This window comes from Delphinapterus leucas, chromosome 4 (assembly GCF_059928025.1).
Source record: "Delphinapterus leucas isolate spDelLeu-1000000601 "Yukka" chromosome 4, BTC_Dleu_Yukka2, whole genome shotgun sequence".
NCBI classification, from domain to species: domain Eukaryota; kingdom Metazoa; phylum Chordata; class Mammalia; order Artiodactyla; family Monodontidae; genus Delphinapterus; species Delphinapterus leucas.
This window is the reverse complement of record NC_143132.1, coordinates 84,073,733-84,090,783: the sequence shown is the minus strand read 5'-3', so window position 1 is coordinate 84,090,783 and position 17,051 is coordinate 84,073,733. Positions and strand designations below refer to the sequence as shown.

Sequence of the window (17,051 nt, the reverse complement as noted above, 5' to 3'; positions counted from 1 at the left end):
CTCTTTTCCAGAATGTCATATTTGAAATCATACAGTTTGTAACCTTTTCAGATTGGCTTATTTCATTTAGCAATATGCATTTAAGTTTCCTCCATGTCTTTTTATGGCTTGATAGCTCATTTTCTTTTATTGCTGAATAATATCCCATTGTATGGATGTACTACAGTTTGCAAGTCATTTAGGTAAATACCAAGGAGTATGATTGCTGGCCATCTGGTAAGATTATCTTTAGCTTTGTGATAATCTGCCAAACTGTCTGTACTATTTTACATTCTTGTCAGCAATGAGAGTTTCTGTTGCTCCATATCCTCACCAGGATTTGGTATTTTCGGTGTCCTATACTACATTTACAATGTAAGTCTCAGTTTTTTTTGAGGTATCAGCCAATCTTTTGAAGAGCTGACTGGTTTTTGTGAACTTAACTAGTGAAAAAGTCACCAAAGCTCACATCGACCTAACAGTTACTCCCATGTTGTCTTTCTGTCTCCTGAAAGCAGCCTGCTTTCCTAGCATTGAAGGTGTGTGCATGCATGTGTGCACACAGATACACACAGACACACATAAACATATATGGACACAGTCTACAACCAAGCCTAGACTAGGATACCCGTAACTAAATGTCAGCTATTCCTCTGTTCACCTCATGCCTTTGAGTCTGATGACCTTGAATTAGCTGGACAGAGACAGAGGGAAGAAAAGAAAGCACCTGGATAATCCACATCTTTATGTTTTGGGTAAAGGAGGAGTTATAACTTTATTAACTGGCTCATATCTGCAAATTTGTAGATTGTACCAATGTTGGCCCTTCTGTCCTCAAGCAAAGGGTCTTTTTTTTTTTGGCGGTACGCGGGCCTCTCACTGTTGTGGCCTCTCCCGTTGCGGAGCACAGGCTCCGGATGCGCAGGCTCAGCGGCCATGGCTCACAGGCCCAGCCACTCCGCGGCATGTGGGATCTTCCCAGACTGGGGCACGAACCCGTGTCCCCTGCATCGGCAGGCGGACTCTCAACCACTGTGCCACCAGGGAAGCCCGCAAAGGGTCTTTTAAAGGTCTCTTCAAGGGATTCTTGGAACATGAAAAAGGAGTTAAACACCTCAAGAACAAAACATATTTTATGATACAAGGTGGATAAGCCCAATATTCCAATAGTCCTTGATAATCTGAAGAGTCACTGTTAAGTGGGAAGCTAAGATATGACTTGATCAGAGACAGTATTGGGGGATAAAGCCAATTATTTAAGAGGTGAAAATATTGTTTATCTTTTCTTAAAAACATTTTTCACAAGCCAATTACGTCTCCATAGGAAAACAAAACAAATATTTCATATCTCACAGAGATTCTGCTACATAAAGGAATAGGTCTTATCATGCAAAGAAAATTTAGGGACTGTATTTCCTGAACTCTCACCAGCCACAATTTTTCTCAGGCCTTACTTTTCCTGGCCTGTACTAAGAAGAAAATAGGTAATTTTTCATTTTTCAAATATACAATTTTATAACACACATACACACCCTAATTGAGAATAACAGCCTTATTAAATGGCATTGCCTTAGTATTTGTTAACCAGTACTAAAAATTCAATTTCTTAATTAATTCTTATTGAGTTAAGAAATTCAATTTCTTAATTTTCATAATTTCATAAGAAATTATGAAAATTTCTTTAAAAAATTTTCCACATAATTAAGAAAATTTTGTCATATCCTGTCATATTTTGTCATAAAAAATTAATTTGTCATATCCTGCTCATTAGCATCCAAGGCTCTAGAAGTCTGAAGAGGAAACATACACTAGTTAGCCTTGTGCTGGAGTAGGGGGTGGTCTGTGTATGTTTCCTTAATGACAAGGAATTTGTAGCTTATAGGTGCTCAATAAATGTAGTTTGAACTAAAATTCCTTTCAGAGCCCTTTTCCAAATAAAGTGTATACCTGAAGACATACTACATGTCGCACCAAACTAATCACATGATAATCTAAAACCAAAGTCTCAAATACTAAATTCCCAATACTTTGATTATGGGCAGTGGTAAAAGCATAATCTTTTGGAAAAGATTGTCTTTAAATAGTCAAGGAAAGAAAAGATGACAACCAAAACAGCACATTCAAGCCCCATAAACACATAATCTATTATGTCATTAAAATAAAACACATAATCTATTATGTCATTAAAATATAAAAATGCCTCCACATTTGTTTTTCTTTTTGATCCCACGCCCAATTCTGCCTGCCAGAAGACTGACACACAAAGAAGTTAGAGCTGAAATCTTGCGAGGAAACCCCTGATCAAGTGCTGCTAACCTTTCCAAGGAAAGCTTTGGGAGGAGATGAAGTCGATAAACCCTGGATAGAGCAAGAAATACAGTGCCACCATCCAGTGTCTTTATTCCAAAGCAGGGACATTCTGGCAATGCTCTTAGCCTACAACCATTTCCTTAAGAGGACAGCTCTTCCAAAGAGTAAGTTACTTCTCAATGTGAAACATTTGCCCTTCATTTTAATTCTGGCCTAACTGGATCTATGCAAATGAATAGCAGGAAGTTGATTTTATACCTTTCTTCTTACTCACATAATTAAGGAAGGGCTGAGAATCCAGCAATGTCTTCCTCAGCTTCTAAGCAGCTGGTATCATAAAATTATAATACAGCACATTAAATGCTGTGATAGAATACTCCTTAAGGGAGTGGGTACAGAGACAAGGGAGACTCAGCTGTCCACCAGAGCCCTCACCCCTTGCCATCACCCCATTGCTTTCATGCCCCACTCTCCCATCAGATCCTACCTCTAATCTGACATGTGCTAGGGACTGAGACTTCCTTGCTACTGGTAGCTCTTTCCATATTTTCAATCCAGGGTGCAAATTCCACTTCATTGCCTTTGCTTTAGAGAAATATACATGACCTCACTACACTAGTTCTGTACTAGTTGAAGTGGTGCTGGCTCACACCAGATTATCCCCAGCTAAAGCCTTATGGACCTGCTTCCTCCTCCTTCTCTACCTGTGGTATAGAATTGCCCCAGCTCTCTGGTGACGTTCAGCAAAGGAATGTTCAAGGGATACCACCTGCTGGATCATATAGTTAACACCTAACTGGCTGCAAATCTGAGGTGAGGAGATGGAATCCCCTTTCATTGTCTCAAAAGCTGTTTCAAGTGCTCAACAAATAAGCACTTGCTAGGCACTGGAGGTCTGAGATGAATAAGATGTGCCCTGAGCTAAACCTCATCACCTCCTAGGTCTGCTTGCAGAGTGGTCTGCTAGCCTGATGTGATTATTCAACCAGTTTTTTAATTTGTTTGTTCACTAAATATTTACTGACCACTTACATGAGTGCCAGGCCCTTGTATAATATGAGGCCCGTGGGAAGCTAAAACTAATAAGACAACCTCTATGCCCTAGAGGAAATTCATGGTCTAATGGGGAGGAAAACTTAAACACATCATAAAATTATAATACAGCACATTAAATGCTGTGATAGGGTACTCCTTAAGGGAGTGGGTACAGAGAGGAGGGAGACTCAGCTGTCCACCAGAGCCCTCACCCCTTGCATCACTATCATCTCTTTGTTTTAGGGCCTGGGCTGCCTCTATTAGGAACAGGCCAAATGAGCCTAAAAAACTAAGCAGGCTGTACCTGAACTGGATCACAGGCTACGGGTTTATTCAACAAGCATTTACTGGGTACGTCCTGAGTGCCTTGGAGGGGGAGAGGAATCAGAGATGGAGAGTTTCTAAGTGGGCAGGAATAGATGGGGTAAGAAGCACCAGTGAGAACTGAACCCTGAAAGAAGTGTGAGTGTATATTCCTCCAGACAGGGAGGAATGAAGAGAGGAAGAACGAGGATCAGGAGAGTTCCGGATGCAAGGAGGGAAGCTGAACCAGTTAACATGCAAAGTGGGAGGCAGGGTGAAAATAGGAGTAGAATTGGAGGTCCTCAGAGGAAAGTTCCAGAAAACAGCCAGAAGCAAAGGCATTTACGGGAGGTTTCAAAACGGCAGGTATGACTCAACTGCAACTCAGCAAGCCAGCATTAGGAAAGATACCCTAGGTTGGCAGTGGGGTCAGGGAGCTAATATATTTTAATTAGAAAAATTAAATTGAAATTTAATTGGAAATCCCTTGTAATAAGCTAAGTGTTGAAGAAAATCAATGAAAGCAATGATGTAGAATCAACAGGAACTATCGGCAACATTTGACACTTGTTAAAAAAAAAAAATCAGTACACACCTAGTGCTTGCTTCAAACTGTATATTCCCTTGGCCTGAAATGAAAAAAAACAGAAACAAAAAAACCGCAGCACTCTCAAATGTAAGCCAATTTGAATAGATTTTACATATTGATTTTATACACATGTACGTGTACACGTGTACACACGTGTACACATGTACACGCACAGAATACTATAAAAACTGATGAAAGCGTGTAGATCTTGGTCTTATTTTCTTAGTAATTTGGAAAACCTCTCAGCAGTCCTCACTTGGCCTTGGCAGCCCCTCCCACTTCTCTGCCCATCCTGCTGCGTCCCGTGTGCCTTGATTCTCAGTCCATCCACGTTTCCACAGTTAGCTCCATTAGCACTGAATTAAGAAATAAACAATGGGCCCATTAAATGCTCACTTTTTCCACCGGAGCCCAAGTTACATGGCTTGGTAAGGGAAACATCATGCATTTCTGGGACAGGATGAAAATCACCTTCTTTGTTCGGGTGTTGTCCCAGCTGTGAGAATAGCACCAGGACTCAACCTCCAGTGTCCCTCACCGCCTGCACCTGCATTAAACCTAAACTGATACTTGAGGCTTACCTCCTTCTCTCTCAACCTCATTTCCTTCCACTCTACCCATGAACCTCTCAAGCCAGGCTCCAATTCATCACTGAACATGCTCCCTCGGCGGCAGCTCTGTGATTTCAAAGGTTCATGGGTCCACCGTTGTTGTTGTTTTTTTTGCGGTACGCGGGCCTCTCACTGTTGTGGCCTCTCCCATTGCGGAGCACAGGCTCTGGACGCGCAGGCTCAGCGGCCATGGCTCACAGACCCAGCCGCTCGGCGGCATGTGGGATCTTCCCGGACCGGGGCACGAACCCGTGTCCCCTGCATCGGCAGGCGGACTCTCAATCACTGCGCCACCAGGGAAGCCCCGTGGGTCCACCTTTATTACCCATGTGATGGCACGAGTTGCCCAGTTGCTAGGATGGGCCTGCGGCCTGGAGCACGATGCCTTGTACCACAAAGGGGCTTTACCTTGTACCACGCACCGTGCTGCCCCTGCAAAGCCGCCTGCCGCCAGAGCCCCTGCCCGGTGAGCCTGATCTCCCAGTGTCCCTAGGCCTCCCTGTCACACAGGGTCAGGCCACACAGGAGGAGGTTGTCCCAAACCACAGGGCCAGCTGCCCTCCTTGACTTGCGCCACCGCGTCCCACGCGTCGGGTTACGCTCTTCTCTTCCCAGCCCAGAGCCTCTCTGACTCTGTAACTCTCTCTGGGCACAGGCCCCTTCTGCCTGGCTGTCTCCAGAGGCCCTGTCTCCACACCCTCAGCGGCTCCCAGGGCCCGTCCTGTCGCCTTAGAGGCCCTCGTCGCTGGGGGCCCGGAGGCCTTGCCCAGAGGGCACGGAGTTATCATGCCCAGCAGTCCCGGTGGTTGAAGGTGGGGTCGGGCGGTGTAGGAATGAACTGGGGTGATGATGCGTAGGTGTCAGAGCCGTGTGAGTGCTGGGCAGCGGTGAGGTCCTGATGTTCCTGATCTGGCAACCTCTGAAACCTCCCTCCCCTCTTGCCTGATGCCCCTGAGTCTGTGTTCGGCCCTGGAGTCTTATCTCTCGGGGACCAGCCCAAGGCCCCACTCCTGCTCACTCACCCACAGGGCGCGGAGGCCCCTCTGAATTCCTAGAGCCCTTGCTGGGGGCATCACTCGCAGTGACATTTCATCAGACCCTGCTTGGTGAGCCAGGCTCGGGAGACCTGGTCCTGCTGCAGGAAAGCTGTGTGAAATTGACCCTCAGTTGGCCTGCCTGTGAAAGGAAGGGGCTGGGACCACACCTCTGGGCCGATCTTTTAGTTCAGTTTTTTTTTTTTTTTAATCTAAACTACTTGCTAGCATTCTGGTTCTGCTTCTTATTTATATTTTACATTCCTGTCACAACCTAGAGCACACAGTGCTAGGACTTGAGGAAGACTTAAGAAATGTGTTTCTGAATTATTAACGGAATAAATGCCATGACCTCACAACAAACGTGTTTTTCTGTGGGGCAGGGAAGGGCAGGGTGATCTAGTTAAAAATCTAGATTGTAGATTAAGCTCAATATTGTTAAGATGTCACTTCACCAAATTGATCTGTAGATTTTACACAATCCCAATCAAGATCCCAGCAAGCTTTCTTATAGAAATCGACAAGCTGATTCTAAACATATATACAGAAATGTAAAGGATATAGAAGAGCCAAAACAACTTTAAAAAGGAAAAACAATGTCAAAGGACTCAAATGATCTGATTTTAAGACATTATAAAGCTACAGTAATCAAGATAGTAAGGTATTGATGTCAAGACAGATAAATAATCAATTAAACAGAATACAGCAGCCAGCAATAGATGCACTTATATAAAGAGTCAATTGGTGGAAGAAGAGTCTTTTCAACAATGGTGGTAGAACAACAATTAATGTGCACAAAATTGAACTTTGATTGACACTTTATACCATACACCATAAAACCCCCTCAGAATAGATCAGAGACCTAAATGTAAAACTTAAACTATAAACCATCTAGGAGAAAACATAGGAGAAAATCTTTGTGACCTTTAGCCAAATATTTCTCAGGCACAACACCAACAGTATGATCCATAATTTTTTAAAAATTGTATTTCATAAAACTCAAAATCTTCTGCCCTTAAAAAGGTACTCTTAAGAGAATGAAAAACTAAGCTACATACTGAAAGACAATATTTGCAAAGTATATATCCAATAAAGGACTTGTACTTAGAATATATTAAAAAAAACTCTCAAAACTAAATAATAAGAAAACAAGGAGATACATGTGTGATACAGAAGCACATAAAAAGACGCTCAACCATTAATCAAAACAAATTAAAACCTCAGTAACATGCCACTACATACCTATTAGAAGGCTTAAAATTTAAAAAGACTGACAATACCAAGTGTTGGCGAGGGTGTGGAGCAAGTGGAACTTTCATACACTGCTGTGGGAGTATAAGATGGTATAACCACACTGGAAAATAGCGTAGCCATTTCTTAAAAAATTAAACGTGCACCTGCCATCTGGCCTAACCATTACACTCTTAAGTATTTACCCAAGAGAAATGAAAACCTAAGTCCATGAGAAGATTTGTACTCAAATGTTCATAGCAGCATTATCCAGAATAGCCCCTCAGAAGTGGAAAGAAAACAAATGTTCATTAACAGGTAAATGGATATGTAAACTGGGGTATAGCCAAACAATGGAATGCTACACAGCAATTAAAAGGAATGTACTATTGCTACACAAAGCAACATAAATGCATCTCAAAACAATTATGCTGGGACTTCCCTGGTGGCGCAGTGGTTAAGAATGCGCCTGCCGATGCAGAGGGGACACGGGTTCAAGACCTGGTCTGGGAATATTCCATATGCCGCGGAGCAACGAAGCCTGTGCGCCACAACTACTGAGCCTGAGCTCTAGAGCCCACGTGCCACAACTACTGAAGTCCGTGCACCTAGAGCCCGTGCTCCACAATAAGAGAAGCTACTGCAATGAGAAGCCCGTGCACCACAACAAAGGGTGTTCACTGCAACTAGAGAAAGCCCGCGTGCAGCCACAAAGACCCAACGCAGCCAAAAATAAATTAAAAAAAAAAAAATAGCTAGGTGAGAGAAACTAGGCCAAAAAAAGTACATGCTATATATTTTCTTTATGGAATTTTAGAAAAATCAAAGTAATCTATAGCGATAGAAATGAGATCAGTAATCACCTGGAGAGCTGTAGGGGGGTAAGAGAGGGGCAAGAGAAAGGTAATAAAAAGAGACATGAGGAAAATTTTGGGGGTGAAAGAAGTGTTCATTATCTTGATTGTGTGATGCTTTCACAGGTATGTACATATGTCAAAATTTATCAAATTGTATACTTTAAATATGTGCAATTTACTATGTCAATTATACCTCAATAAAGCTGTATTTATTTTCAATAAAACTGTTTTAAAAATTGTAGTTTGGGCTTCCCTGGTGGCGCAGTGGTTGAGAGTCTGCCTGCCGATGCAGAGGACACGGGTTTGTGCCCCGGTCCAGGAAGATCCCACATGCCATGAGCGGCTGGGCCCGTGAGCCATGGCCGCTGAGCCTGCGCATCCGGAGCCTGTGCTCCACAACGGGAGAGGCCACAGCAGTGAGAGGCCCGCGTACCGCAAAAAAAAGAAAAAAAAAAATTGTAGTTTAAGGCCTCTGCCCAGAAACTTTAATAAGCTACAATGCATATTCTCAGGTATAAGCCCTAGCTATCCTAATTCTACAGTTCTAGGCTAGGACCCAGAAATATGCATTTGACCCAAGCTCTTCAAGTAATTCCACTGCAGGCTGTCCCTAAACCACCCTTTGTGAAACACTGGTCTAGGGAGTAAGGATTTCTAGAACAATATTGTTATTAGAATGTTTGTTTCTGGGGAAAATAAGTAACTTTTTCTACTAGGGTTGTTACATGTTTCTGTACTATGCCCCCAGAGCACGCATATTCCATTACCATAACACATATTTACAATACTATTAATAGTTCAAAAACAAAATTAAATCATAGTTTTTTTCCAATCTTACCTTTATATAAATTAAAATTAACTACATGATCTTGTTACCATTTCCTGGCAGAGGCCTACAGTGTAAATCGAGAAATTAGGCCACTTGATTGTAACTGAAAACCAATGTGGTGGTTTTTCCAATCACATTTCTTATCTTTTTCTTCATCTTTCGACGCACACCCACCCTCACATCCTCCTGACTAGTTCATGATCAGAGAAGACACAGAAAGAGCGTGAAATGGTTTCATTCCTGCTAAGTCTCTGAAGACAAAGTTATCTTTTCACACTTACATAATTTTTCTTAGTAAACAAAAAAATCGTTGCCAGTATAAATGATAGGAGATAGGTTTTCCACATGAGACTAGCATCTCTTAACCCTAGCAACATTACCCGAAGGAAATATTAGAACTCAATTGATGAAGCTTGTTGTGGATTTTCCTATCTAATATCACTTGAGAAGACAAATGTGAAAGGGTAAAGCCTACTCAAAGATGATTTTTCATGATTAAAGGGAATACAGTGAGTGACATCTGTGAAAATGGTGCAGGGAAAAAAAATCCCTCCAAAAATTCTCTCCTCAATGAAAGCATGGAAAAAACTGATAAAAATAGTCAGACACAATATTTTCAGAATGCTGGAAATTAAACAAAGGCAATCAGGAGAGCATTAATTCAAGAAGAATGGATGAATCTCAGTATGACCAGTGAGCTCTGTGGTGTCTTAGTTGCCCTAGTCCCATCTCACCCCTTCTTCTTGGTGGTGGCCTTGGAAGCCAACAGCCTGCAATCATGGTGAAAATTAGCAAGCCGGCACCTGTAGGAAGGGACAGAACAGGGTTGGAGCTCCTTCAAAGTCTCATTCCCAGTAGATAGTCATTATTTGAGTTGTCTGGGGATTCCCTGGAATATCCTACTTGAAAGGCTGTCTTTATTAACCCAACTAAGAGCTTGCTCAGTGTGAAAGGCCTTTTCCCCAGGGGCATTTGTAGAAAATGTCCAGGGTGATTGTTTAACTTCTTGGCTGCTTGAGGCACTGGATATCAGCTGGGGCAAAAATAGGCTAATCAAAAAGTTTAAAAGGAAAAACTTAAGAATAAGATATACATAGTGGTTTTGAAAAACTCCAAATAGTCCTGAGAATCTAGAAGTCCATTGTGCACATGACCAGGGTTGTGTGCATGCTCAGGAAAAATCTTAGCAGGGCTTATGCTCTCACCTTGGCTGATCTTGAGGCTCTGCACAAACAGGAATTGAAGGCTAACGTGGAATTGTCACCTGTCTGGCTGAATATTGAAGGTGTGCTTCAAAATCCATGTAGAGGGACTTCCCTGGTGGTGCAGTGATTAAGAATCTGTCTGCCAATGCAGGGGACATGGGTTCGAGCCCTGGTCTGGGAAGATCCCACATGCTGCAGAGCAACTAAGCCCGTGTGCCACAACTACTGAACCTGAGCTCTAGAGCCCACGAGCCGCAACTACTGAGCCCGTGTGCCACAACTACTGAAGCCCACACAGGGAGAGCCCATGCTCCGCAACAAGAGAAGCCACCACAATGAGAAGCCTGCACACTGCAACGAAGAGTAGTCCCCACTCGCCGCAACTAGAGAAAGCCCATGTGCAACAATGGAGACTCAATGCAAACAAAAAATAAAATATAAATAAATAAATAAACTTATAAAAAACAAAAATCCACAGAGCCCCTTGGCAAAGACTGGAATGCTTGTTGGTTTCAGGTGTTTAAGGAAATCTCTGCCCAGTCATGAACCAAGCAGAGACTTCAGTGGCTACACATGACCACGAATACAGATTTTATAGAATTGTTTCAGAAAAGTCAGTAAGTAAACAAACAAAAACAACAACAACAAATAGCAACAATAGCAAACACTGGAGATGGAGGAGAATCTGATTTCCAGGGTTGCCACATTATGTTATTTTAAATGTCCAGTTTTCAAAGAAAAATTATGACATGTGCAGAGAAACAAGAAAGTATAGCCCATACACAGAAAAAAAAAGCAGTCAACAGAAACTGTCCCCGAGGAAGCCAAGATATTGCACTTCTTAGACCAAGGCTTTAAACCAGCTTTAAAAAAAAGTTTAGAATGAAAGGAAACCACACATAAAGAACTAAAGAAAAGTATGAAAACAAAATCTCATCAAATAGAGAATATAAATAGAGAGAAATTATATTTAAAAAGGGCCAAATAGACGTTTGGGGTTGAAAAGTATAATAACTGAAATGAAAAATTCACTAGAGTGGCTCAATAGCAGATTTGAGCAGGCAGAAGAAAGAATCAGAGAACTCAGATATGGGTCAATTGAAACTATCCAATTTGAGGAAGAGAAAGAAAAAGAATGAAAAAAAAATGAACAGAGACTTAAAGACCTACAGGGCACCAACAAGCATATCAACATACCAAGTATATCAAGCATAATGGAAATGCCAGAGGAAAGAAAAAAGGGACTGAAAGAATACTTAAAGAAAGAATGGGCAAAGACTTCCAAACTTTGATGAAAAATGCTAATCTACACATCCAAGATGATCTACAAACTCCAAGAAATAAAAACTCAGAGACCCAAACCTATACTGTCAAAATTGTCAAAAGACAAAGAAAGGAGAGACAGCCCAGATGGCAGAGTGGGAAGACTGTAAGCTCACCTCCTTTCATGGCCACACCAAAATTAAAACTATTTACAGAGCAACTATTGATGAGAACCACCTGAAGATTAGCAGAAAAGATTTTCCACCACGAAAGATATAAAGAAGGAATCACAATGAGATGGGTAGGAGGGGCAGAGAAGCAGTATAGTCAAAAGCAGTATAGGCAACCCACAAACGGGAGTATAATCACAACTGCATAAGTTTTCCTTAAGGATCAAGAGATACAAGTCCCACGTTGAGCACCCCAGCTCAGTGGTCCTGCACCGGGAAGATGAGCCCCCAGAGTGTCTGGCTTTGAAGGCCAGTGCGGATTACTTTCGGGAGAGTTAGAGGGCTCTAGGAAATAGAGGCTCTACTTTTAAAGAGCATGCACAAAATCTCACATGCTCCAAGACCCAGGGCAGAAGAAATAGTTTGAAAGGAGCCTGGGTCAGACCCACTTGATAATCTTGGAGAGCTTCCCAGAGAGGTAGGAGGCAACTGGGACTCCCCCTGGGAATATAGATGCTGGCAGCAGCCATCTTTAGGAGCTCATTCTACCATGATGACACTGGTGCTGGCAAGTGCCACTTTGGAATCCTCCCTCTAGATGATTAGTTCTGGGACACGGCCCCACCCAGCAGCAGGCCTGATGCCCTAGGACCCCATGAGCCTCCAGCCATTCAGAGATCTAGCCCCACCCACCAGAAGGCCCGGGACCCAGACCCACTCACCAGTGGGCCGGCACTAGTCCTGGGAACCCCTGAGCTGCGTAGCCAGTTGTGCCAGGACCTAGCATTGCTTACCAGCAGGTAGGCAGCCTCCTCCAAGAGGCAGAGCCTTGCAGCCAACTGGGGTGGGGGCCAGCCCTGTTTACAAGTGTGCTTACAGTAGTCAGCCTCATCACAACAGAAGGGTCCACACAGCCCACATAGGAGGCTGCCCTAGAGCACATTGGTGACCAAAGAGAAGCGGGCTGTTGGGCCCCAAAGAACATCTCCTACATAAGGCCACTTCTCTGACATTGGGAAACGTAACTGACTTACTTAGAATATATAAAAATAAAAACAGAGAATTAGGCAAAATGAGGTGACAGAGGAATATGTTCCAAATGAAGGAACAAGATAAAACCCCAGAAGAAATATTAAGGAATACTTATTACTTATCTACCCAATAAAGAGCTCAAGGTAATGATCATAAAATGCTCAATGAGCCCAAAAGAAAAACAGGCGAACACAGAGAGAAATTTTTATAGAGTTAGAAAATATAAAGAACCAAACAGAGCTGAAGAATACAATAATTAAAACAAAATATACACTAGAAGGAATCAACAGTAGATTAGATGATACAGAGGAGCAGATCAGCAAACTGGAAGACAGAATACTGGAAATCACCCAAGCTGACCAGAAAAAAGAAAAGGAATTGTAAAAAATGAGGATACTTTAAGAGACCTCTGGGACAGCATCAAGCATGTGAACATTTGCACTATAGGGGTTCCAGAAAGAGAATAGAGGGAGAAAGAGGCAGATAACTTATTTGAAGATATAATAGCTGAAAACTTCCCTAGCCTGGGGAAGGAAACAGACATCAGGTCCAGGAAGCACAGAGAGTCCCAAACAAGATAAACCCAAAGAGATCCACACTAAGACACGTTGTAATTAAATTGGTAAAAAATAACAATAAAGAGAGAATCTTAAAAGCAGCAAGGGAAAAGCAACTAGTTACATAAAGTTGCAGGATATGAAAGTAATATACACAAATCTGTTGCATTTCTATACACTAACAATGACCTATCAGAAAGAGAAACCAAGAAAAAAATCTAATTTACAATTGCATCAAAAAGTATAAAATATCTAGGAATAAATCTAAACAAGGAGAGAAGACTATAAGACATTGATGAAAGAAATTGAGGACAACACAAACAAATAGAAAATTATACCATGCTCATGGATTGGAAGAATCAATATTGTTAAAATGACCATGCTCCCCAAGACAATCTACAGATTCAATGCAATTCCTATCAAAATACCAATGGCATTTTTCACAGAAGTAGAAGAAATAATTCCAAATTTGTAGGGAAACAAAAGATCCTGAATAGCCAAAACAATCTTGAGAAAGAAGAACAAAGCTGGGAGTATCATGAGCCATGATTTCAAACTATACTATAAAGATACGGTAATCAAAACAATATGGTAGTGGCATAAAAACAGACACATAGATCAATGGAATAGAATAGAGAGCCCAGAAATAAACCCACACTTATGTGGGCAATTAATCTATGACAAAGGAGGCGAGAAAAATATACAATGCGGAAAAAACAGCATCTCCAATAAATGGTGTTCGGAAAACTGGACAGCTACATATGAAGGAATCAAATTGGACTACTTTCTCATACCATATACAAAAATAAACTCAAAATGAATTAAAGACTTAAATGTACGACCCGAAGCCATAAAACTCCTGAAAGAAAACATAGGCAGTATACTTTTTTTTTTCCCTGTGCCGTGTGGCACGTGGGATCTCAGTTTCCTGACCAGGGTTTGAACCCGTGCCCACTGCAGTGGAAGTGCAGAGTGGACTGGACCACCGGGGAAGTCCCAGGCAGTATACTTTTTGACATAAATTATAGCAATACTTTGTGTATAGAAATACTGAATTCCAGGCGTTGTGCACCTGGAACAAACATAGTTTTGTAGGTCAATTACCATTTAATTAAAAAAAAAAAAAGAGAGAATCTGGAAAGCAGCAAGACAAAAGCAATTTGTCACATGCAAAGAATCTTTAATAAGATAAATAGCTTAATTCTTATCATAAACTATGGAGGCCACAAAACAGTGGGATGACAAAAGTGCTAAAAGGAAAAGACTGTCAGCAGAGAATTCTATATCTATGGCCAACTGATTTTCATCAAGCCTGTCTTGGTTCAGGCTGCTATAACAAAATACCATAGACTGGGTGGCTTAAAAATGACTGAAGTTTATTTCTCACAGTTCTGGAGGTTGGAAGTCTGAGAGGAGGGTGCCATCATGGTTGACTTCTTGCGAGGACCCTCCTCTGGGCTGCAGATTGTTGACTTTTGATTGAGAAAATTGGATCTTGGCCATTGGGTATGTGGGAGTATGTGTAAAAGGGACATGCACACAACCACAAAAACCCACACACAATCTAAAGCATCCACAGGTGCTTCCAGGTACTATGAAAATGTGCCCACAGTTATTTTCTAGGCAAAGCATTTTCTTTAACAGTATCCCCAATCTCCATACCCACTACAAAGTTGGAATCAGTATAACTCTCCAGACTAGAGTCAGCAAGGGTAACCTTACCTCTAATATTGTTTTGTTGTTCCAGCAATAATTTACTTATTTCTGAAAACCAACAATCTCTGATTTCTTTTGAAGCTGCCTGCAATTACAAAGAAGAAAATACCATGAGTATCAGATCACCTGGTGCATTAATTGGACAGGACTTTTATTCTCTGGGTGACCTTTAGAATGTGACAGAAAACACTGGTTGAGTGATGGGAACATAATAGGGAAAGGGGAAAGGACACCTATGGGGAAGGCATGAATTTTACCTGTAGGATGTATTTCTCAAGTCCATTTTGGTTGGCAATTTCAAACTTTCTGTTGCTCCCCCTTCCAAGTTGGCGAATTGCAAGTGTCATTAACTATTGTAAAGAAAGAAGAAAATTTTCTATACCATCTTTTCTGATTAAAAAAATTATCCCTGTCAGCCACTCTAATCTTTGCTACCCTTGATTGCTCTCTTCTTCCATCTTCCTTCCAAGTGTTTTGCTGTCCTCTGTTAACAGCCCCAAGGAGCATAAAACATAATCTGGTACAGTGTCATTTGTCTTGTCTGTTTCAGAGGACAAGACAGACTATATGTTTCCATATGCAGAGCTGTAGCCTTCAACTTTAAGCAAAAAGATTATCTCTCCTTTAATACCTGAGTATTTCACAAGTAGTAACTGAATTTGTATCCATTAAGAAACAAAAATAACAAAAAGTACTATGAATAAACTACCGATTTTAATCACAAGAGCACGTGTGTGTGTGCGTGTGATCGCTAGCTATGAAATATTTCTAATATGGGTGAGAGGCAATGTTTGGTGTGGACATGGGTTCCTACACCCCCAGGGTCAGGATATTGCCTACACTTGCATGCAAAGATGCGTGGTTGAGAAGATGAAATCCAGCCCATGCTCTAATCTCCAAGGCGTTCAATCCTCTGCCTGGAGGAAAGAGGGTACTTTTCAATTAGTTTATCCAGACAGGCTGCCATTGGGTCCTTTTTCTCCACCCAGCACAAAGGCACCTCTGTGCCAGCGCTGGCCCTATCTAGTGGCTGATTACAAGCTCTGACTCTGGAATCAGGCCTGTGTGTGGATTCTCGCTCTGTTGTGTGGCATTTGGCAAGTTAACCTCACCTCAGTTTCCTTATCTGTAAAATACGGATAACAGCATTTCTCTCCATAGGGTTGTGCTGACTCCCAAGTGCAATAGGACCCCTTTACCTTCATAGACTTCTTAAAGCTGTAGTGAGGAGACAGGCCCTGGTCACTGGGCTCCATTCGTATCTTACAGAACACTATTCCCTGTTCAAATAGATAGATTTGCCTCTGGCTGGGCTTAAATCGAATTAAATCCTTCATCTTATAACGATCCTTGTGAACTGTCCAGACGTTGAAAGAGCCATGCATCAACAGCTTGCCCAGTTTTCTGATATCATCCTTTGGGAAACACAGACACACACAAAAAGAAGCTGTTAAATTACTTGACAGGAAAGAACTCTTAGGGGTCTGTTTTCAAATTACAAACCATGCTTATTTGAAGTTTACAGTCTTATAAGTGCCAGTCAGGCTAATCTGTCACTAATCAAAACTACAATTTTGTGAGCTTCACTGAGCATGGCATCATTCAGTTATATAAGGAATTAGTGCAGCTGTATAAGGTAATAAAGACAAAGCATGTTAGCAATACTTTGAACTGAAGATATTGGTCCTCCAATATTTTTGTCTTGCAATTAATTTTAGCTAGCAGAATTCCATTTCTTCTTCTTTGTTTTTGATACAAGACACTACTTAAAAAGGCCAAGAAATTAATATTTTTATTATGTTCGGGACAGCCAGAATCTTTGCTGCATTATGGATCTTTGGTAACCCATGTATTCCATCTGTATCCTAACCTCTCCTTCAGGTATATGAGAACCTGAGAACATGAGATTTGTTCTGAAAGGAGAGCGCTTAGTATGACCTAATCTTCATAACACTGTAATGGAAATGGTAATGACATTCAACTCTGCATTTTTCAGAGTGAGTGAACAGTGCAAAGATAATTCCAAATGACAAATCTTTTATTTCATCTTTTTGGCTCTAAGGCACACACTATGTCTCCTTCCACAATCATATGTCTGGTTCAAAGTCCAAATGAAGTGACCTGGCCTTCTCTGAGCTCTCTCTAAAGGTAGTGGAGTGTGATGAACTAGAAATGTGGTATTTTGTTTGGTATTTTTCAAAAATTATATCACTTAAAGTAGATAATCAAGACTTTATTTCTCTGAATCAAACACCAAAAGGAAAAATTATTTGAACAGGACCAGGACAGAGACACTTCCCTGAGTTACATCTAGCTGAGATAAAGCCCTAC

General features: G+C 41.6%; 1 protein-coding gene across 2 annotated transcripts in view; it reads right to left on the bottom strand.

The window, feature by feature from the left end:
- The window catches only part of MCF2L2 (MCF.2 cell line derived transforming sequence-like 2), a 227,007-nt gene that overhangs the window by 17,713 nt on the left and 192,243 nt on the right, over positions 1–17,051 (bottom strand). For both annotated transcript variants that reach the window (XM_022571165.2, XM_089910785.1), the window contains exons 23-25: positions 15,920–16,135; positions 14,978–15,070; positions 14,727–14,805 (exon numbers count right to left, since the gene is read on the bottom strand). In XM_022571165.2, coding sequence (XP_022426873.1) covers positions 14,727–14,805; positions 14,978–15,070; positions 15,920–16,135 — 388 coding nt within the window. The remainder of the gene's footprint in view (positions 1–14,726; positions 14,806–14,977; positions 15,071–15,919; positions 16,136–17,051) is intronic.